The sequence below is a fragment of the Ailuropoda melanoleuca genome, chromosome 13 (assembly GCF_002007445.2).
Source record: "Ailuropoda melanoleuca isolate Jingjing chromosome 13, ASM200744v2, whole genome shotgun sequence".
NCBI lineage: Eukaryota > Metazoa > Chordata > Mammalia > Carnivora > Ursidae > Ailuropoda > Ailuropoda melanoleuca.
Genome location: NC_048230.1, coordinates 40,120,678 through 40,141,007, shown reverse-complemented (window position 1 = coordinate 40,141,007; position 20,330 = coordinate 40,120,678). Strand labels below are relative to the sequence as shown.

The window sequence follows — 20,330 nt, the reverse complement described above, 5'->3', positions numbered from 1 at the left end:
CCCAGCAGCTCACCCAGTAGGAAGGGCTCGGTGGTGCTGGTGTGGGTGGTGGTGGTGCTGCTATATTCGCCTGGCAGTGAGTGCTGGAAGAGCCCAGGGTGGCTGCCCATTTGTGGGAAAGGGCCTGGCATGGGGAGATGGGCCAGTCAGAGATGATGCCAAGAGAAGAGATGGCCGGAGAAAGGGTAGGGGTGAAGAAGGGGTGAGGCACCCTACCTCCATCCTGGGACTCGATGGTGATGATGCCCTCACGCTCTGGCCCGTAACCTTCGGTGGTCTTGGCCTGCACCTTGAACTTGTAGGGCACGTTCTCACTGAGGCCCGGCACAGTCAGCCGGCTCTCAGGGCTGTCCCCATCCACCAGGAACGTGGTGGCCGGCTCTGGACAGGGAAGATGCCTTTAGCCTCTGCGCCTCCCTTTCCACCCCTCCCCTGGCCACCCTTGACCTGGGAGCAGGCAGCACCTCCTCCATGGGCCATCTCACAGGTCACCAGGTAGCCAAGTATATTCCCATCGGGCCTGCGTGGCCGCTCCCAGCTCAACTGCAGCGAGTCTGGGCTCAGGGCAGTGAACACCAGTGGGCCCGGGGCACTGGGTGTGCTCAGGGTGAAGGCGGAGCCTGGAGACAGCGGAGCAAGGGTGTCAGTGTGTGCATGAGTAGGAGACATCGTGGGGGCAGCCGTGGGGTGGGGAGGCGGCTCACCTGGCAGGGGGCAGAGCGGACTCTGGGGGTGCACCTGCGACTCAATGGTGATGATGCCCTCGCGCTCTGGGCCCCAGCCTTCCTGGCTCTGAGCCCGCACACGGAACACATAGGAATGGTTGGGCAGAAGGTCTTCCACCACCACTGAAGTCTGGCTGGGGTTGGGGATGTTGAGCTGATGCAGCTCCCCTGGGGGTGGGTTGGGTGGGAGACAGTGGAGCAATGTTATTCCCACCTCTGGCCTGGTCCCACGCCTTCCCCAGGTGCCACCAAGACCCGGTTATCACTCACCCAGGATTAGGTGTGGTTTGGGAGCAGGTGGGATCAGCCTGGTATGGTATGGTCAGTTGTTTTGGTTGTACACTATACAAGGGATGAGTGCAGCCTAACGTCCCACCTATGTTCTGGCTGATTATGGGCCCAAGTCCTACTGCTGTGAGTTTGTCTTCCCAGGGAAGCAGCTACTTCCCAGCTCCCACAAAGCCATCTCTCAGGCCAACAGAGGCCCTAGGGCCCTAAGCCAGTGAAGCCTTGTTAGGCAAAACCTAGCAGAGGGAATGACCTGGAGAGAGGCCCTGCGAGATAGATGACGACTCAGGAGAAAGGAGGCGGTGAAGGGCAGTGAGGAGGATGGAAGCGAGCGAGCCTCTCAGTCTGGTGGGGATCATTAGTGTTCGAGGGACTTGGGTGGACTCCTATCCAGCCGGATTCTCCCGTGTCCCCTGAGACAGGGCCGAGCCTGGCAAGGCCCCACCCCCAATGCCCGCCAGCAGCAGCTGGGCCTCACCGCCGTTCAGCAGCTGGTACTCCACGCTGTAGCCCTGCAACACCTGCTCGCACTGTGGCTCCTGCCAGCTCACTTTCAGAGATGTGGGTCCCAGCGCTGAGAACACCAGGCGGGTGGGTGTGTGGGGCACACCGGCAGCCAAGCGGGAGTCTGAAGACGGGAGGCCGTAGTCAGTTTGTGACAGGGGACTCCGGGCAGGAGTCCTGCCTCTCTCCCCCGTGACGTCCCTCAGCTGTCTCATCTCTACCGACTGCTGGCCTGGCAGCTCGCTCACCCTGCAACACCCTGTCCAGGCCACCCGGCACCTCCCGCACATCCCAGAGTGGATGTGGGCCCTGCCTGTGCCGACAGGATGAGCACCATGAGTTGGCCCGTGCCCCCCCCCCCAGCCCAGCACCCCTGGAAAGGACAGAGGCTGTTTTTAGGCATCAGCACTGATGGGGATGGAATGGCGGGTAAGATGCTGGGTCTGGGCAGTGGCCGCAATGAGCAGATGGATGACAGATGGAGCAGGACAGCTGTGGAGACACAGGGTGGCCACCCTGTACTACCTGGGCCCCGAAAGGGCGCTGCTGGCTGCCCAGCCAGGATTATAGTGTCTCGTGAGTCCCCAGAGGGGGGGAGCCCCTTCATCTGAGCCCGACTCAGGGGCCCCAGGGCCCAGGACAGCGGAAGCCTGCTCCTCCCCTCTTCCCAGATGGGAGGGAGGCCTAGGGCAGGACAAAAGAAGAGTGAGTGGGCAGGAAGTGTGTGTTGGAGGATGGGCAGCAGGGCACAGCCCCGCCAGTACCCCAAGCCTCCTGGAGCTGGAAGAGAAGGAGGGTCAGTGGGAGAGGCAGGCTTGGTTGTGGACACTCACTGTGGGAGGAGAGGGAGGTGAGGGTGGAGTAGTCTCTGGGCAGCGTGGCGGAGTGCGAGTGCTCTGTGCGGGTCAGCGAATGGTAGTCCCGCGTGAGCGTGGAGGATGTACTCAGCACCCGGTGGGACAGGTGTGGGCTCAGGTGGGTGCCGTAGGCGGTGTTGGCCACGGTCATCCTGTGCAGGGAGTTGGCACTGCCCGGGAAGGCAAAGTCCATCCGCCCGTTGATCAGGTGCTCTGCAGAAGGAGAATGGGGTCACTGGGACAGACATGTACCCGAGCCCCATGGGGCAGGCTGTGGCCCTGGGAATTCCTAGGATTACCTATCTTCTGGGGTGGGAGGCTTGGCATAAAGAAAACCAGCTTCCCTTGGCCCACCAGGGCCAGAAGCTCAGTGTTCCTGGCAGAGTCCAAGGGGTCACACAGTCTTCTGCACCCCATGTCCGCTGGCCCTCAGGATGCCAGTGTGGATGGTCTGAGCACCGCTGACCCCAGCCGGGAGACTCACTGCCCTCGTAGTTAGCCTTGCCTTGGGGTGGGGGGAGCCCAAATGCTTGCCCTGTGTCCCTTCAGGCCTCTGAGGGGTCTCCTTGGCTACCAGGGCCTGCCCCACTGGACACAACAGACTTCTGACGTTGTACGCGCCTGCGGGCTGTCCTGCTTTGAGGACAGCCCGGATGCCTGCCCCGAGGTGGGGGGGGGGTTGGTCCCTTGGCTCTGGGGATCCGCCTCTGCGCAGTGGCACCTCCCCATGCTGGGCAGGGAGCCTTCACCGGCGGCCTGGCCACAGGGGGCTCAGGCCGGGCAGCGAACGAGCGCGCCTAACTGGGTGCGGGGTCGGGGCGCGCCGGGCAAACCCGTCACCTCCGGGAGGCCTGGGTGTGGCGCGGCGGGCTAGGCCGCCACCCTCCCCGCCCGCGCCCGCCTCCGCGTCCGCGTCCGCGCGGTCGTCCGGGGGGCCGCGGGGCGGCTCGCCGTCGGAGGAGCGCCCGCTGCTGGCCGACAGGCGCGGGATGAGCTCCGGGGGCAGCCGCCACGTGATGCGCCGCAGGTCCAGCTCCTCCCCCAGCAGGGGCTCGAACTTCCAGCCGCCGCCTTGGGAACAACGAAGGGCCGCGTTGGCACCGCCGGCGGGCGCGGGCGGCTGCGGGAGGGGGCGCGGCGGGGCGGAGGCCAGAGACGTGAGCCGGTCCTCGGGCTCTCCGGAATCCAAGTGTGGGGGGCGCGGGTGGTCGCGGAGCAGGCGATGGGCGGGACCCTCGGCCCGCGAGGGGGAAGGCGAGCCCTTCCGTGTGAGCCAGTGCAGGCAGGGCTGCAGCCGGTGAGGAAAGGCCCCCCTGGGGTGGCGCTGGCTCTGTCACCAGCTGCGAGGTCTCCAGGCGGGAGCCTCCGTTTCCAATCCGAGTAGAGAATCATCTCTCCCCTGCCTGCCTCCCAGGGACAGTTCCAGAAGCCACTGAGTGCGTCCCAGGTGGCGTTAGTAGCTGAGTTGGGGCACCTGATTCATACCTGCTGCTCTTTCTCAGACCCTCAAAACCCCCACGACCCTTGTGGGTTCTTTAAGTCCAAGCTCAACCCTGTCAGGGCAAGGATGGGAGAGAGTAGGAATCCTGGAGGATTTTGACTCGTGGTATGATATGATTGGCACCCTGTTTTACAGATGATACTGAGGCATGGAGAGGGTGAGCAATTCATCTGATGGCCCACAGCGGAGCCAGAGCTAAGACTGAGTACCAGGGAGCCCAGCCGAGGGCCCTTTATGCCGCATTGCAGGGAATCAGGAGGGAGGAGGAACAGGACCAGAGGACGGGACGGACAGGGGCCGTGCCTGCCGCCTCCCACACAGCCTGGGCCCTGGGAGGTGGCCTGAATGTCCTGACTCCCTGGCACAGCCTTCCGGCCTGCGTAGGGTGTGAGCTGTGTCCACACGGTCCTGTGTGCATGAGCCTGCACGACCCTGTGTGGATCTGCTCTCAAGCAAGTCTGTTTGCCTGTGCTTGTACACAGATGTGCACACGACTGCCGTGGGCCACGTTGGCTTTGTCCCCTCTCTACCCCGCGCCAGTGTGGTGCCTGCCAAATGGTAGACTCTGCAGATATCTGTGTGGAGCTGAGAGGGATTTCTAGCCTTGATCTCTAGGCGAGGTGGTCACCGGCCCTTCTGCTTTCTCTGGACACCAGTGACAACCCCACCTCCTCCCCGGGACTTCCTCTCACGGATCCCAGACCCACTCACCAGTGTCATCGGAGACGCTAGGCCTCTGGCTGCCAGCAGGGGAGCGCAGAACATCATCACTGTACATGAGGAAGCTCTCGTAGTCTTCCCCACACTGGGCGTCCACAATGGGGATGTCCGGGATGATGGGGACTGCAGGAGGGGGAGGGGTGAGCCAGGGCCCCAGCCCCCTGTCTTACCCTACCCCTCCTGCCCTGCACACTCACTGGACATGGGCCGCTTGGGCTGGGTGGCCAGGTTGATGATGGCCTCCCGCTCGGGGCCCCAGCCTGCCCCGTTGCGCGCCTTCACTGTGTAGCGGTATGGCTGGGACTCCCGAAGGTTCTCGATAAGCAGCATCCGCCTCTTGGGACTGTCCACCAACACCTTCTTCATGGGCCCGATGGGTCCTGGGGCAGGGAGAGCGCCTCAGGTGGGTCATTCTAGGTTCCTGCCTGGCACCGCCCCACCTCTGACGTAGCAGCCCCTCGGCTCGGGCTCAGAGACTGCCCAACGCCCACCACAGCTGCCGCGGGGTCACATGAGCAAGGACTGGAGTAGAGGGTGGGCTCAGGGAAACTGCAACTCAGGGCGGGCCGAGGCTTGTAAGAGCTAAGGGGTGGAGTGAAGGGTGTGCAAGAGGCCCAACAGTGTCAGGTTAGCAGAGAGCAGAGGCCAGGCAGTTCTCCTGCACTCACAGAGAAAGGAGAAAGTGACCCCTGTAGCTCCAGGCAAGTTACGGGGCCTAGGCCCAGGCACAGCAAGAAGAGGCCTGCCATATTGGAAGCCTTCTGGGAAATCAGAGAAGGCACAAAAGACTGGAGGCCAGAAAAGGTCCCAGTCTCCAAAGAGGTCCAAAGGAGGCTTCTGGAAAATGATAACTGATAAGCTTGGTGTCCGTCCCCAGCAAACAATTCTTAAAAAGAATCGCCTGGTGGAGAACCCTCAGCCTGGGGGAGGTCTCTAGCTGCCAAGGTCGGCACTGTTTCTTGGCCCACCCCTCACATCCCTGTCAGCTAGTGGGAGGGGGAGAGGGGCACCCACCAAAGTGCTGATGCCCTCGGCCAAGAGGGCCATCCGGCACATTCCAGGACACAGCTGAGACCTCAGCAGGCTGAAGCCGTGGCTGAAATCATCGGGAATGAACTTTTGATAGGATTCATATCTCTCCTGGGATTAAAGGAGGGCTCAGAGGAGACTTCCTCTGTGACAGTGGTCATGCGTGGACTAGGCGTTATAAACCCCAAATGTGCCGAAGGTGTGATTTAGCTGTTGAGGTTGTGTGTGGTCTGCTTGGCTGGTAAAAAGCAACGAGCCTGATGTCTAGAAAAATCTCTCTGTCCTCTGCCCTGTTGGGCCACCCCAGGAGTGCGGAGCCTGACCCATGTTAAGGTCCAGAGGTCGTATGAGGTGGTGAGCTGCCCGTCCCTGGGACTGACCAAGGAGGAGTGAAGGCACAAGGAGGAGGTCCCTGCACCAGGTGGACATGGAACCGATTTCCCTCACTTTCTCATGTTGGTAATTGGCGGGGTTGCCCACTCTTCCCTCCCTTCCAGGACTGGGAAGAAATAGTGCGGCCAGGTAAAATGTTACATGAGCTGTACTAAAAAAAACTGTTTATCTGAAATTCAGGGCTTCCTCTATTTGCTAAATCTGGCAACTCTCCTCTGGCCCTAAGAGAACCGTGTGAAAATGAGCCACCCTGGTTCCGCGTATGGGAAGGCACCCCTGAACTTGGGACCACTGCACATATATCTCACGCCTCCTGTCCCCACCTGGACCGCGAGCTTCCGAGCTTTGTCTTGGGATGCGACCAGCCCAAACCCGACCACAAACCTGATGATGCCTCAGGCAACCAGACCTGTGGGGGCACGACCACCTACCAGGATGAAGCCACCTCCCTCCTGCCCTTTGCCCCCTCCCCTTCCTGCCGTCCCGGGACAGGAGGGGTCCAGGTCCTTACGGTTGTCCTCGTTAACCAAGCCGTAGCAGACCTCGTAGGCCGTGATCTCGCCATTGGTCTCAGCCGGCTCAGCCCAGCTCAGCTGGGTCACGGTGGAGGAGACGACATTGAAGGCCAGACGCCCTGGCTCACTGGGTACTGGGGGGGGAGGGGGGCAGTACAGGAGGAAAGCCGTCAGAGGCAACAGAGGGAGGGCAGGGTTCTGCGAGGTGCTGGGGGGGTTACAGACAGGGGCAGGCTGGCCTCAGGTAGCTCGGGGACAGACAGAGGTGGTGAGGCCTCACCTTCCTGGTGGGTGCGGCAGGACACCAAGGAGCTATAGGGGCCCTCGCCCTGTGCCCCGTAGGCACACACCTTCATCTCGTAGTCACAATATGGGTACAGGTTGGTGAGCTCCACCGAGGGTACCTTGCTGTCAAGCAGGTGGGCTTCGGACTCAGAGTCACCCTGGATCCAGTACTTGACCTGCCCCCAGGGAGGAACGGGTCAGTGGGGAGCAGCAAAGGCCAGAGCCACCCCTCCCTCCACGGACCTCCTGCTCTTGTTGTCCCCGTTGCACGGATGAGACACCGAGGGGTTGGTGACCTGCCAGGTTCACACAGCAGGGCTGGGGCAGAACTGGGGTGTCTCCTGGGTGGGCAGAGGGGGCACATTCCAGGAAGGAGGGCAAACGTCTGAAAACTTGGGGATGGGTCTTTCCTGTTCCCCAGGCAGATGGGGGTTCCCCGGTCCCCTTGTGTTTGGCTCACTGGGGTGAAGCCTGCCCTCTCCGCCCCCTCGGGGCCCTCTGGCCTCAGGTGGCCCACATCCCCAGTGGGTACCAGGCCTCCCCATCCACCTCCCTCATTGCCTTCCACCTTACCCTGTACCCTGTTGGCTTGCCAGGAGGGGGCAGCCAGTTGAAAAGGATCTTCCGGGACCCGGCAGCCTTGGCATTGGGGTTCAGTGGGGCACCCAGGTTACCATGAGGAGGGAATGATGACAGTGTCTGGCTTGTGAAGTTCCGGTCCAGTTCGTCTGTAGGGAGCCAAGCCCGAGGGAGCAGCCAGCTCAGCCACCCCCCTCTTTGCCTGAGGCAAGAATCCACCCTCACCACCAGGGGGCTCTCCCCAGCCCTTCCGCACAAGCACTCAGCTGACAGCTGCCCACCCAGGCCTCCGGGGGGCTGGTGCCCCCACTGGTGCCACAGAGGGCATCCTGCCCTCCTGGTGGAGGACCCAGGAGGGTCTCTGGAGGAATGAGAAGGAGGAGGGAGTTCATCTGCCCTTTCTCCCTTGGCAGCCAAGGGAATATTCCATATAACAGCATTTGTTCCTACACACGCCCCCTTCTTCCCTATACCCTGAGAATCCTCCCTCCTCTCCTATCTTCTGGGAAAACCTTCTCTGGGGTGGGCTTACAGACACCGCCATCCTGGAGGCTAAGAACCCATAAGAACTGTTTCACTCTCCGGGAAACACCTGCATTCTAGTTGGAACTGAGACCAAAGTCAAAGGGCTAAGGCCTAGTGGTGGGGTTCTTGGCCTGCCAGCAGGCTGGCTAGCCATGACGCCACTCCACCCTCTCTGGTTGAGAGCAGGATTGCCGGATTAAATGCAGGACACCTAGTTAAGCCAGAGTTTAAGATAAATAACAAATAGGATAAGTATAGCCCAACTGTTGCACGGGACATACTTACACAAAATCTGTTCCTTGATTATCTGAAATCCAAATTTCACTGGGCATCCTGTATTTTTACTTGTCAACACTGGCAGCCTCCATGGAGAGGCTCCCAGCCCTCCCTGTGCACCTGCTTAAGCACACCCCAGGCTCCACACACCTGGGTCCCCAATGATGATGGTGGCTGAGTGGGGCTGGCCCAGGCGGGCCCCGAACTTGGGGTTGGTGAGCTGAATGTGGAAGCGGCGGGTCTGGCGGCCCCGCAGGAGGGAGTCCATCTCCTGTAGCTCCAGGAGCTTCACCTGCAGCTCCTTCCAGGTCTCCCCAGGTTGGAACAGCAGCTCACCCTCTGCGGGGATGTAGTCCTGAGTGGGGTGGGACAGGGTCAGGGTCCGACCAGGCCTGGAGAATGAATCCCAGCAAGCACGCCACCCCAACCTCGTGTATGCGGCAGAGACCATCACATGCAGACCATCCCACATGGACAGGAAATGGCCGATGTTTCTATAACAAGTCCCGTACATCAAGCACTTTACAAATATCCGCTCATTGGACCCTCACAGGACTGTGAGTGGAGCTATGACTGTCCCCAATTTACAGATGAGGAACCGAGGCACACAGAGGTGGAGAAACTTGCTGAAGTTCACACAGGTAATTGTGGTAGAGCTGAGATTTGAACCAAGGCCCAGAGATGGGGCTGTATAGTGGATACAGTGAGCCCCACATGGGCAGGCCCCACCCAGGGAGGGAGGAACTGCCCCCCACACTGTGGCTCTGAAGGCTGGGATCCCACCAGGCCCCAGGCCCTGCCTCCTGGGTAGCGTGCCCCCATCAGCTCCAGCTTTCTTCTTTCTTTTCTCTTTTTCAAAGATCTTATTTATTAGAGAGAGAGAGAGCACAAGCATCAACAGGGGGAGGGTCAGAGGGAGAGGAAGAAGCAGACACCCCACTGAGCAGGGAGCCCGCCACGGGGATCGATCCCGGAACCCCTGGGATCGTGACCTGAGCCAAACGCAGATGCTTAACCGACTGAGCTACCCAGATGCCCCTCCAGCTTTCTTCTTTCAGTGCGTCAGAACTCTCCTGAGCATCTGGGATGCGGGCGTCTGTGTGTACAGACGTGGTATGGGGTCCATCCGCAGCAACCGAGGGGGATCCTTCGCACCTGCGACCACTAGGTGGCGCTGCAAACTAACGTTTCAAGTCCAGGCCCAGCAGTGGGCAAATTCAAGCGCTACAAACCCAGAACGAGAGGCTGCAAATCTAAGCAGGAGTTACCTGTTAGACGACTGACCTGGGAGAACACTTCCAAACGTCAAAGTCAAAACAAAGTGGGAGAATTGTACTAGATTAAAGGAGACTTCAGACACATAACAAAATGCAATGCCAGATCCCTGATAGGTTCCTAGTTGGGGGGAAAAAAAGCTATCAAGGACATTGTGGGGATATGTGAACAAGGGGAGATCTGAATATGGACCAATTATTAGGTAATATACTACAATGTGAGGTTTCCTAAAGTTGGTAATGATGTAGTTGCGTAGAACGGCCTTGTTCTCAGCAGGGGCCGGCAGAAGCTGTCGGGTCCAGGTGATACCTACAACTTACTTCAAATAGTTGGGCAAACAAAACGAAACGGAACACAATTCTCTCTCCCTGTCTCTCTACAGTTACAGATAAGAGATACACACCCACACGTGTCTGTATCTAGGTACGTGCATCTATCCCTATGTCTGTAGAGGAGAGAGAGAAAACAAATATTAATTGGCGACTCTATGTAAAGGGTAAATGGGTGCTAATTTTATTAGTCTTTTCATTTCTCTGTAGGTTTGAAGTTTGTCAAATAAAAAGTTGGGAAATAATGTTTTTAAAAACACGTACATACCAAAATATCCTTATAAAAGCACACAGGATCACCAGAATCTCTTAAGTAATATGGTGTATTCAGTGAAATTTATGGACCTACAAATTCTTCTTTGGAACTCTTACTGGGAGCACTGGAGCAGTAATGAGAACTGTTCCATCTTATAAAAGGAAGTGAAGAGCGTGTGGCCAGGCTGGGGGAGCCCGCTGAGCGCACGCTCCCCTGCATTTGCCTAACAGGCCTGTGGACCCAGTGAGACTACATTTTACTACCCTCTGAGTGAATTGCTGATTTGAATATTTTTAGTTCGTAAATGTTGATAATAAATTCAGAAAAACAAACAAACCTGTAAGCCAAGCCAAGCACATGGAACACCTGGGTTTGGTTCTTCCCAGAGCCTGGGGCCCAGCGATGCCGGGGGTGTGGGCCCACATGCTTGGCACTCCCTGCCTTCAAATGCAGCTCCCACGGCTTGGCCCCTGGAGGGCCTGCCAGGCAAACCGTGACAGCCCTTGGGCAGTCTCTCCAGGGCCATGGGGCCTCTGATCCCACCTCAAGAAGCCCAAAGCCCCAGGGACACCTGGGTGGCTCCGTCGGTTAAGCATCTGACTCTTGATTTCGGCTCAGGTCATGATCTCAGGGTCCTGGGATCCAGCCCCGCATCTGGCTCCATGCTCAGTATGGAGTCGGCTTGTCCCTCTCCCTCTGCCCGTCCCCACTGCTCATTCTCTCTCTCTCTTAAATAAATAAATAAATAAAATTTTTTTAAAAAGCAGCAGCAGCAGCCCAAAGTCCAAGAATGGGGCAGATGGAGAAGTCCCCTTCACTAGGAAGGGTTTGGCTGCCGGATAGATACTGGCTTGTTGGAAGGGAGACATGAATGACCTGGACGTGTCCCTGGCTGCGACGGGGCCTCAGCTCGGGCACCACTGGCACTTTTGGTGAGCGAGACACCCCTGCTGCCAAGTGGCAGGCGCAGGTAGATGTGTTCTTGGGAGACAAGCCGGGGCACCACCAGCAGCCAGAGACTCCGGCAGCTGCCATGTCCTGCTCTCGCTGGGCCCCTGGGAAATGCCTTCGACCCCATGGCGGAATCTTACCCGGTTGCCCTGGGCAGTGTTATCCTGTGTGCGGTAGGAGACCTGGGACTTGCCATTGTCCAGGATGCGCCGGACAACAGGGATGCGGGCCACTTGCTCCCCACCGCTGACCGTGTACTCGGGCTTCTCAAAAGACACTATCCCGCTGGCTGCAAGGAACCAGGGGCCAGTCAGGGCGTCCTGGCCTCGGCCCCTTCTCAACACCCACCCTCCCTCTGACCCAGCCCTGCCTCGACTCCAGGAGTCTGCCTGTCATTCCTCACTCCACCACCCTCTGGGGAGAGCAGGGGAGAAAGGGAATGGAAAATTCTTCCAGAAAAGATTGAGGGGGCTGAAACAGTCCCACTGATATCCTGGACGTGTCAGGGCAGAGAAAGGAGGCCAGGCAGGGGCACAGCCAGAGATGAGGCCCCGAGACTGAGGGCCGGGGCAGAGCAGGACAAAGTCCTGTGTTTGCTGGAGCAGGTGGGCAGGAGGGCTCAGGGGCCAGAGCAGCCCCTCTGGATTCAGGAAGGACGGTCATCAACAACCTGGGGTCCCCAAGGAGCAGGTAGGGAAGGCAATGAAGGTGTCAGTGGTACAGTGCCAAGCTTCCCCTCTGGGTAGGCCTGGGTAAAATGAACTCCCACTGCCCTTCCTGCTCTCCTGTCCTGGCATCCTAGGGAGGTCCATTCAACCTCTGATGTTCAAAGGCCAGAAGGGAGGACAGAACAAGGGGGCGTTGGGAGCAACTTCAGGAGGACCCAGACCCGCGAGGGGTGTGACAGAAGCTCCCACCTGGGTGCTCGCTACCAGGCACCGTGCACCGACGTACAGCCACATCCCTCTCTTGAGAGCCAGATGCCCATTTTACAGATGGAGAAACCAAGGCTCACGGGTTAAGTGACTTGCCTCGGCCACATGGCCAGGCCCCATTTCCACTCAGATATCAGGAGGAACAAGGGTTCCCAGAGCCCCTTTCTGCCCCCTCTTGGCTCCCTCCACCCCCACCTACCTTGCTCCTTGATGATGGTGATGTTCACCAGGCGGCGGCCGAGGGTGGCGGTGCCCATGGGTACGTCGATGGCTTCCACCAGCAGCTGCTTCTCGTCGTCGTCCTCGGGCCGGATGAAGAGGGGTACCCGCACGTCTACTAGCTCCACGCCCTCCTGGAACTCCACCATGCCCCGGGCATCTGGGTGGGTGTTGGGGGCCAGTCAGGTAGGGGTCAGGGGGCCACACTGGGTTGGGAGGCTCAGGGGAGTGGTGCGGGAAGCCTGGCCGCCTACCCTGGTCCGCGGTGAGGGTGTAGTAGCCTGGGGCCACCTTGAGCTCGTGGAAGGAGCCCTGTTCCACATGCTTCTCTGTCAGCTTCAGCAAGGTCTGCTTGGCTGAGCGGGGCGCCAACAGCACCGTGTCCACAATGGTGTGGTCCTGCCTGCGGTGGGGGCGGGGGTCAGGTGGGGATGTGTCAGGCTGACCACGATGCTGGCACTTGGCCCCCATCTCCCACCCTCCTGCCTGTCCTCTTCCCAGCAGGGGACAAGATGCCCAGCAGCAAAAGTGCAGGGTCTTCAGAACTGGCCAGCCCTGGAGGCCTCTGCCGGCCTCGCCACCTCACCCTGAAACTCAGTCAAGCCACTGTGCCTCCTTGTGCCACAGAGTCCTCATCTCTGACATGGGGTCCCCCTTGGGCCTCCCAGCCACACCCCTTCAGGTGGGATCCCAGGAGCAGATGCAGAACAGAAAAGATGCTACGGGTATGGGCGCTGGAGTCAGACAGGCTGGGTTCAAATCCTGCCTCCATTTCTCAGTAACTAGGTCATCTGGGGCAAGATACTTGACCTGGGGCTGCCCCACCCGTGTGCCTTCAACTCACTTTTTCCCGGCGTTGGGCTGCTGCCTGTGGGGACCGAGAGGGGACTGTGAGCCGCACAGGGTCTGGGGTAGAGGCACACCCTGCTTGGGGGGTGTCCCCTAGACTGGGCAGTATGGGCAGCTCCCCCCACCAACCCTGGGCACCCAGGACCCACCGGAACTTAGTCTGCTGGAGCTTGTGTGAGTCTGTGATCTGTCTGTACACCTCATTCAGCTGCCAGGCAAGGAAAGGCGTGAGGCTGGTGCCCTGGGTAAGCTCTCTACCCAGAGCCATCCGGGCCCAATGGACATGGTTGGCTGGGGACATGCACAGGGGCCTGCACATTGCCTTTTCCCCTTCTGGAAACTTTCACAGGATGACCCCCGGTCAGGCACATGTCCAAGGAAGCCCCTTTCCTACTCGGAAAAATCCGGGTTCCACAGCAGCTCTCCGAGCCTTGCTCGCCCTCCACTGGGATCACACCCATGCCCAGAGATCAGCTTCTTTGGCCCTTACGTTCTCCTCCACCTCCTGGCGCAGCTGGTTACACTCTCGCGTGTCAGGCTTCAGCAGGTTCTCGGTGCACAGGCGGGCGAGGCGCAGGGACAGCCCGTAGGGCACTAGGGACAGGCACGGGTGGGGGTCATCAGCCCCCTGCACAGCAGGCGCCCTAGAAGCCCCCTCCAGCAGCCATGCTAGGCTGGTGGGGGGTGGGGGGCAACCGGCTGGCTGAGACCCTGAGGCCTGGAGCACCGTCAGGAAGGGTAGAAGGTGGCCAAGCCCGTGCTTGCACCCAACACCCAGAGAAAACAGGAATGCTGTGACTCGAAGGCCGGAACAGTGGTGAATGTGCCCCCCGGCCCCAGGGACACTGCCAAGAGCCACCGCGCCAAGCCCCGCCCTCACCCAGCTCTGTGGGGTTGGTGCTGGAGGTGTGGGTGGCAAAGCCAGGCCGCTGCACGTTGTTGGTGATCTTCCATCGGACCGTGTCCCGTCCCTTGAGGTTCCCGCTGCGCAGCATGGGTGTGTCCAGGTGGTCCGAGACCATCAGGTTCTCCCGTAGCATGTAGTGGTCTTCCTTGAAGCCCACCATGTGACCTGCGTGACACAGTTCTCCACATGGGGCCTCCCCCTAGACCCTCCCCGCCGCACCCCCTCCGGGTGGGACCCCCCCCCCAGGACTCCTGCCTCTGTTCTAGACTCAGCCCCTACTTCCCTTCCACCCTATCTGGGAGAATGGGTGGTCAGAGCCCTCACCGCCCCCGCAGATGCCGGGCCAATACCTCGGTTGCAGCAAGGGAGAAGAGCCAGGCAAGCCTAGGAGACAAGGGGGGTAGGGATGACAGCTAGGACAGCTGCCTCCGCCCACGGAAGCCCCTCCAGCTACCCCCCTCTCCATGCCAATGGTCCAGAGGGGCAAAGTGGCTTCCCCAACACCAGGATATCAAGGAAGGTGAAGGGATCTCAGTGTGGAGCACACAGGGTGAATACAGAGGGTGATGGGGGCAGAGGATTCCCAAAGTCTGTGCCATGGGATCCTGGTCCTGCCAGATGATCTGTAAAGTAAAGGATCTATGATCGAACCCATTTGAGAAGCACTGAATTCATTCCCCACGCCCCTCTTAGAGTCTGACGGTGAATACAACTAGATCAAAGGCTCTGAGAAGTCCCGCAGAGAAGAAGCCTCTTTCTCAAATGTATTTGATCATCGACGTCTTTTTCTCTGTAACACACACTAATGTCCCACAATACCGGGGCTACTACACGGTGTCTCCTCTGTTCCTACAATTCAGTGTTCCGTGCTGGGCCATCCTTCATGCTTTCTTGCCTCTTATCTCTTCTCCCCAGTGAAACTATCAGCCCCTGGTGGGCCAGGCCCTTTCTTCCCTGTTGGCTCCCATGGCCCTTTGCAAGTGCCTGACCTGAGGACAAGTAGTCTCAGGTATGGGTCACTGATGGTTGGGAGAGCTTAAGAGCTGGGGTGGGGAGGCCATTAGAGCTGGGTAGAAGACGTGGATTCACCTGGCCTCTGCCACCTATGAGGACCTTGGTAGGGGTGGGGCCCTAGGGTGGGTGGAGACCCTGGGGTAAGTGGGGACACTGGTGGGAAGTGGGAACCTGGTGGGGGTAGGGGTCTGTAGTGGGGGATGGGGACCCTAGGGGGTGATTGGGGCCCCTGATGGGGGATGGGGACCCTGGGGTAAGTGGGAACCCTGGCAGGGGGTGGGGCCCCTGGCGGCGATGGGGGTCCCTGGCGGGGGGGGTGGGGCCCGAGGGAGCCCCCACCTTGCAGCAGGCACAGTACTTCCAGCAGAGCAGCAGCAGCAGGGCCAGGAGCAGCAGGAGGAAGATGAGCAGAGGGATGAGCCACCAGAAGGACCTGGGTGGGCAGTCTGCGGAGGAAGGGGAGGAAGAAAAGGAGGGAGGTGATGCCCACTCCCTGCAGGGGCTGCCAGGCCGCCCGCCGGCCCTGTCCACCAGCTCACCCTTCTTCCTGTGCACCAGGACAGTGCTGTTGGGCCCGGGGGCGCCGTCGCCCTCCACGGTGTAGCTGTACGTGCAGTCATCCTCTTCATCCCGGAAGGAGCAGTGCTCCACCACGTCCTCTGCTGCGCCCACAGATGGTCAGCAGGGTCCCCCAGGCCCGGGCAGGTGCTCCCTACTCTGGGGCCCACCGTGCCCACTGCAGGGCAGGACGCACCTCCCTGGGGGAGAACGCAGGTCCCCGGGCACAGGCCAGGCTGAGGTGGGGTGCTGCCCTGTCCCCGCCCAGGAGCATCAAAGGCTGCAAATCTGTGCCCCCCTCCTCCCCATCTTGGGTGTCACTCAGGAACTTGGCTTCTAGAACATTTATCTGACCTAGAGGCGAGGAGGCTGTGTGCCCCCATGGCCCACTTATGTGCCCCTACTGTGTTCGTATCCCTGCCCGGTTATCTGCCCCCTGCCCAAGCCAGGTTCCCCCTCCCCAGACTCTTTGGTCCCTACTCAGCTGTGCCTCCTGCCCGGGTCTGTGGGTCCTGTCTGCGTTCTGTGACCTCTCCCCGGTCTGGAATCCCTTCCCTCTCTCTCGTCTGCATGACCTCAGCCTGGATTGTGAGCCCTCTGCCCAGATGAGTGACACCCCCTACCCAATGGATGCCCTCTGCCTGGGTTCTCAGCAGCCCCATCCTCAGCACTGCTTCACACCTTTCTTAAGCTCGTCCACCATCTTGACCTTGAAGCCGCACTCCTCACACGTGCGGCCCTTCTTCTCACCGGTGCCCCAGGCTTGGCACTGCACACAGGAGCGCAGGTCCTCACACAGGCCCAGGCGGATCTGGGTGGGAGAGGAGGGGAGATGGTGAGTGTGCTGGGTGGCCGCCAGGCCCGCTCCCCTAACCTCCCTCACACCCCTGGCCAGCTCCTATGTCACCGGGCTCAGCGCCTCCTGTCCACCCTGCCCTGTGCCTAAGGTTCCCATGTCCACACCCCAGTGATCTTGGCCTCACCGCTGAGTAGTTGATCTCACAGATGGTGTCCGTGTAGAGCGACTGCTGGTTGCAGTGGCAGCGGCCACACTCGCAGTAGCCACGCCCATTACAGATGCCCTAGAGCAAGAGGAGGCCCCAGTGAGGCACTGGTACCCCCATCCCTGCCTGAGAGGGTGGGTGGCTCTGGCTGGGGTCCCTTCCGCCACCCTGCACCACCCTCCTCGTGCCTGGCCTACCCCACTGCTGTCGATGCAAGTGGCATTGCTGAGAGGACAGTCGCAGCTCAAGCCTGTCCAGCCAGGCTCACACACGCACTGGCCCATGGAACAGCGTCCCCGGTCTGCAGAGAGGGGGAGGGATAAGAGAGGAGAGCCACATTCACTTCTGGAGTCCAGGCTGCCCATCTGCCAGGCAGGGCCTGTGGTTGCTCAGCCTGAGCTGGGATTTCTCCAGCCAAGGGCAGATCTGTCTCTTCCTCACTTTCTTGGAATCTCCTTCCCTCCACCTCTCTGATTCCACTCTGCCTTCTACTTTCCACTCTGCAGCCAGAGTCATTATCCCAGAACACAAATCCAATCATGTGTCTTTCTGGTTTAAGAACCTCTAATGAGTTCTGGCCAATGCAATAAGGTTAAGAAATAGAAATAAAACACGTAAGTATTATAAAGCAAGAAATAAAACTTCCGTTATTTTAGGGGCGCCTGGGTGGCTCAGTTGTTAAGTGTCTGCCTTCAGCTCAGGGCATGATCCCAGGGTCCTCGGATTGAGCCCCACATCAGGCTCCTCCGCTGGGAGCCTGCTTCTTCCTCTCCCACTCCCCCTGCTTGTGTTCCCTCTTTCGCTGGCTGTCTCTCTCTGTGTCAAATAAATAAATAAAATCTTAAAAATAAAAAACCAAAAAACAAAAACCCTCTCACCATTTTAAAAAAACAAAAACAAAAAACTTCCGTTATTTTAAATATTAGGAACATGGGGATCCTGGTTGGCTCAGTCAGTGGAGCGTGTGACTCTTGATCTCAGGGTTGTAAGTTCTAGCCCTGTGTCGGGTATAGAGATTACTTAAAAATAAAATCTTAAAAAAATATATTAGGAATATGTCACAAAATATCAAATAAAATCTGTAGATATATTATGAGATTTCATAAGTGATTTTACCAAAGTGGCTAGATACGAGGTTAACATTCAAATAAGCTCGAAAATAAAATCAAAACCTCCAATGACTCCGTTTGCCAAAGGATCGAGTCTACTATCCTTAGATCAGAATAAGGGTTGATTAACTGCAGCCTGCAAGCCAAGTCCAACTCACTACCTATTTTTGCTAAAGTTTTATTGGAATACAGCCACATGTACTTGTGTACGTAGTGTCTATCGCTGCTTTCTGCTACAGTGGCAGAGCTGAGTAGTTGTGACAGAGACCACGGCTCATAAAACCGAAAATATTTACTTTCTGCCCCTTTAAGAAAAAGTTCGGACTAGACGAGACTGGAACCCAAACGCCCGAATTCTGGTCCTGCCTCCTTCTCCCGCAGCCTCCACCTCCCCTCCTCTCTCACAGCTCTGCCTGTGCCCAATGCCTGCCTTCCTCCAGATGTACTGGGTTCTCCTTTCATTTCTCTGAACATGCTCTAGAATGGAGGATAGAAGAGGAGACAGACAGACAAAAGCAAGAAGAGAGGAAAGGTAGGAAAGCAGGGGTTTGACCTCCAGTGACAAGTAGACAGTTGGGGCTAAATCAGTATTTGATGACTGGATTTTCACTGATTCTCTTCCATTCAACCCCTCAATTCTTCCTGTGGCCCCTGGGTGGGTTCTGTGACCCCTGCCCTGCTTGGAAGCCCTGGCCACAGAGCATTAAGCCCGTGGGGCTACGGTGGGCGCATAACTCCAGGCCCTGCCTGCTGCAAATGTGCCATCTTCTGAGAGAGGAAAGACCGTCATGCCACATACCAGCAACCACTCAGGATTCAGCTGGAAGGGACCCACCCTCCTGAGACGGGAGAGCGGACAGTGAGGGTGGGCAGAGACTATAGGACCTCAGGGGGAGTGGTCTGAAGCACGGGCAGGGGCCTTGGGCATCAAGTCTGTAGGTGGGGGGGAGGTCCAGGTTGGGGTGGACTTGGGGGAGGCACTTGGGGAGCCCGGAGGAGGGTTAGGTCCGAACTTGGGGATTCTGACTCCTGGCCTGGCCCTCCCCCCGGGGTCAGGATACCCAGGTCGCCCTTGGTGTCCCGAACCCCCCAGCACTGGCCGCCGGCGCTGCTGAGCTCACCGTTACAGAGGACCCCGGAGGCACGGGGACACTGGAAGTTGTCATACTCGCAGAATGGACCCTCGTAGCGGCCTTCTCCATAGCACACGCAGTGGCCGCACTGGCACTCGCCACGCCCGGAGCATGGCTTGTCCTCGTCCTCCCGCAGGCAGGGCTTTATGTCACTCAGTGAGCCCGTGGAGCAGCTACAGGTCTTGCCGCTCCTGGGGAAGGAGCCCGTCACTTCCCCACAGCCTGGGAGCAAGGCTGGGGCTTTGACCATCCCATCGTACAGATGAGGAAGCTGAGGCTCTGAGTGTCCCTCTCGCATCCCCACAGCCAGTCCCCACACCCTGCTGGCCACCGCTGTCCTGATTCTTGCACGTTTTCTCAGAGATATTCTTGATGTCTGTGTATTTCAAAGTGCTTTGAGCTGGATCCACCCCACAGCGGGACATGCCCCTTCCCAAGCCTTTCTGGGACCCGTCACCCCGCTCTCAGGCGGGCATACTGTGGTGCACCACACATCAAAGCCTTACAGCGGCCAGGGCATCCCGGCCGCCAGCTCGGCTCCACACACTCACCAGCCCTCACTGCACACACAGTGTCCACACACGAAGTCTCCGTGGTAGTTGCAGCGGGCGGAAAGCTCCTCTTTTTGCTGGAACAAGATCACGGCGGGGTGTAACAGGGCCCTGGACACTTCTGCTGCCTCTGCCCCTCAGAGCACCCCGCAAGGCAGACATGGCCCCCGGAGGCTCGGCTTCATTCCACAGGGTCCCATGGCTGTTGGGCAGCCCTTCCTCCCTGCCTGGCGGGACCGCATCGTACCAGCTCGCACGGACACACGTCGCAGATGATGCCTGCGTCCATCCAGAGGCCGTCCGAGAAGGAGGGCTTCAGGTGGATGTTGCCCTTCTGGTCCTCCTCTCCCAGCTGGCACACGTGAGTCCCATCCACAGCCTCCGCAGCCCGCAGGTGCACCTGGTACGTGCCCTGCGAGGACCCCACCGTCAGCCAAATGGACATTGAAAAGCAGCACCTTTGGCCCATGCGCTCCTCTGAGCAACTCTCTGGGCTCTGTGTTGATTAAGCCCCACTCTGCAGACAAGGACAAGCTGAGGAAGGTGCCAGAGTCATGCGAGTGGCTAATCCATGGGGCTTCGACCCAGGCCTTCTGACTCCGAAGGCCACACTCTTTATTATTATTAAAAAAATTTTTTTATTAAGTAATTTCTATGCCCAGTGTGGGGCTCAAACTCATGACCCCAAGATCAAGAGTTAGCCAGGAGCCCGTAAAGCCCACATTCTTGACCCCTGCTCAGGCAGACCCCCCTTTGCAGTGCCCATCCTCCTCTTCCCAAAACCCCACAGAGACATACCACTTCCCCCCGCTGGATGTGAAAGGACCCAGTATTCGTCTTTTGGAACTCTTCGGAGGTGACCTCTGTCCGCAGGCCTCGGGGGCTTTCCAGGGCCCGGATGTCCAGGTTGGAACGAATGCGCTGAAGGAGGGCACGCAATCAGTGATCTGGGAGGGGGAGCCCGGGCTCACCCACTCTCGCCTGGCCTGGCTGAGCTCCACCCACTCTGCATGGAGGACTGAGGTGGAGTGGGGGGGGTCAAG

At 59.0% G+C, this 20,330-nt stretch overlaps 1 protein-coding gene across 5 annotated transcripts in view; it reads right to left on the bottom strand.

Moving 5' to 3' along the window:
- ITGB4 (integrin subunit beta 4) overlaps positions 1–20,330 on the bottom strand; it is a 29,089-nt gene that overhangs the window by 566 nt on the left and 8,193 nt on the right. The window contains exons 10-39 of one of the 5 annotated variants that reach the window (XM_034640006.1): positions 20,086–20,208; positions 19,535–19,699; positions 19,288–19,364; positions 18,725–18,927; positions 16,692–16,795; positions 16,474–16,572; positions 16,172–16,301; positions 15,472–15,594; positions 15,272–15,378; positions 14,269–14,302; positions 13,892–14,083; positions 13,502–13,605; positions 13,161–13,219; positions 13,007–13,030; positions 12,417–12,565; positions 12,143–12,322; positions 11,149–11,297; positions 8,348–8,552; positions 7,391–7,545; positions 6,813–6,993; positions 6,529–6,666; positions 4,793–4,975; positions 4,587–4,718; positions 3,215–3,445; positions 2,351–2,587; positions 1,492–1,641; positions 705–893; positions 465–620; positions 217–381; positions 14–124 (exon numbers count right to left, since the gene is read on the bottom strand). In XM_034640006.1, coding sequence (XP_034495897.1) covers positions 14–124; positions 217–381; positions 465–620; positions 705–893; positions 1,492–1,641; positions 2,351–2,587; positions 3,215–3,445; positions 4,587–4,718; positions 4,793–4,975; positions 6,529–6,666; positions 6,813–6,993; positions 7,391–7,545; positions 8,348–8,552; positions 11,149–11,297; positions 12,143–12,322; positions 12,417–12,565; positions 13,007–13,030; positions 13,161–13,219; positions 13,502–13,605; positions 13,892–14,083; positions 14,269–14,302; positions 15,272–15,378; positions 15,472–15,594; positions 16,172–16,301; positions 16,474–16,572; positions 16,692–16,795; positions 18,725–18,927; positions 19,288–19,364; positions 19,535–19,699; positions 20,086–20,208 — 4,255 coding nt within the window. Of the gene's footprint in view, positions 1–13; positions 125–216; positions 382–464; positions 621–704; positions 894–1,491; positions 1,642–2,042; positions 2,202–2,350; positions 2,588–3,214; positions 3,446–4,586; positions 4,719–4,792; positions 4,976–6,528; positions 6,667–6,812; positions 6,994–7,390; positions 7,546–8,347; positions 8,553–11,148; positions 11,298–12,142; positions 12,323–12,416; positions 12,566–13,006; positions 13,031–13,160; positions 13,220–13,501; positions 13,606–13,891; positions 14,084–14,268; positions 14,303–15,271; positions 15,379–15,471; positions 15,595–16,171; positions 16,302–16,473; positions 16,573–16,691; positions 16,796–18,724; positions 18,928–19,287; positions 19,365–19,534; positions 19,700–20,085; positions 20,209–20,330 lie in introns of all 5 variants that reach the window. The other 4 variants (XM_034640002.1, XM_034640003.1, XM_034640004.1 and 1 more) reach the window with 4 other exon arrangements.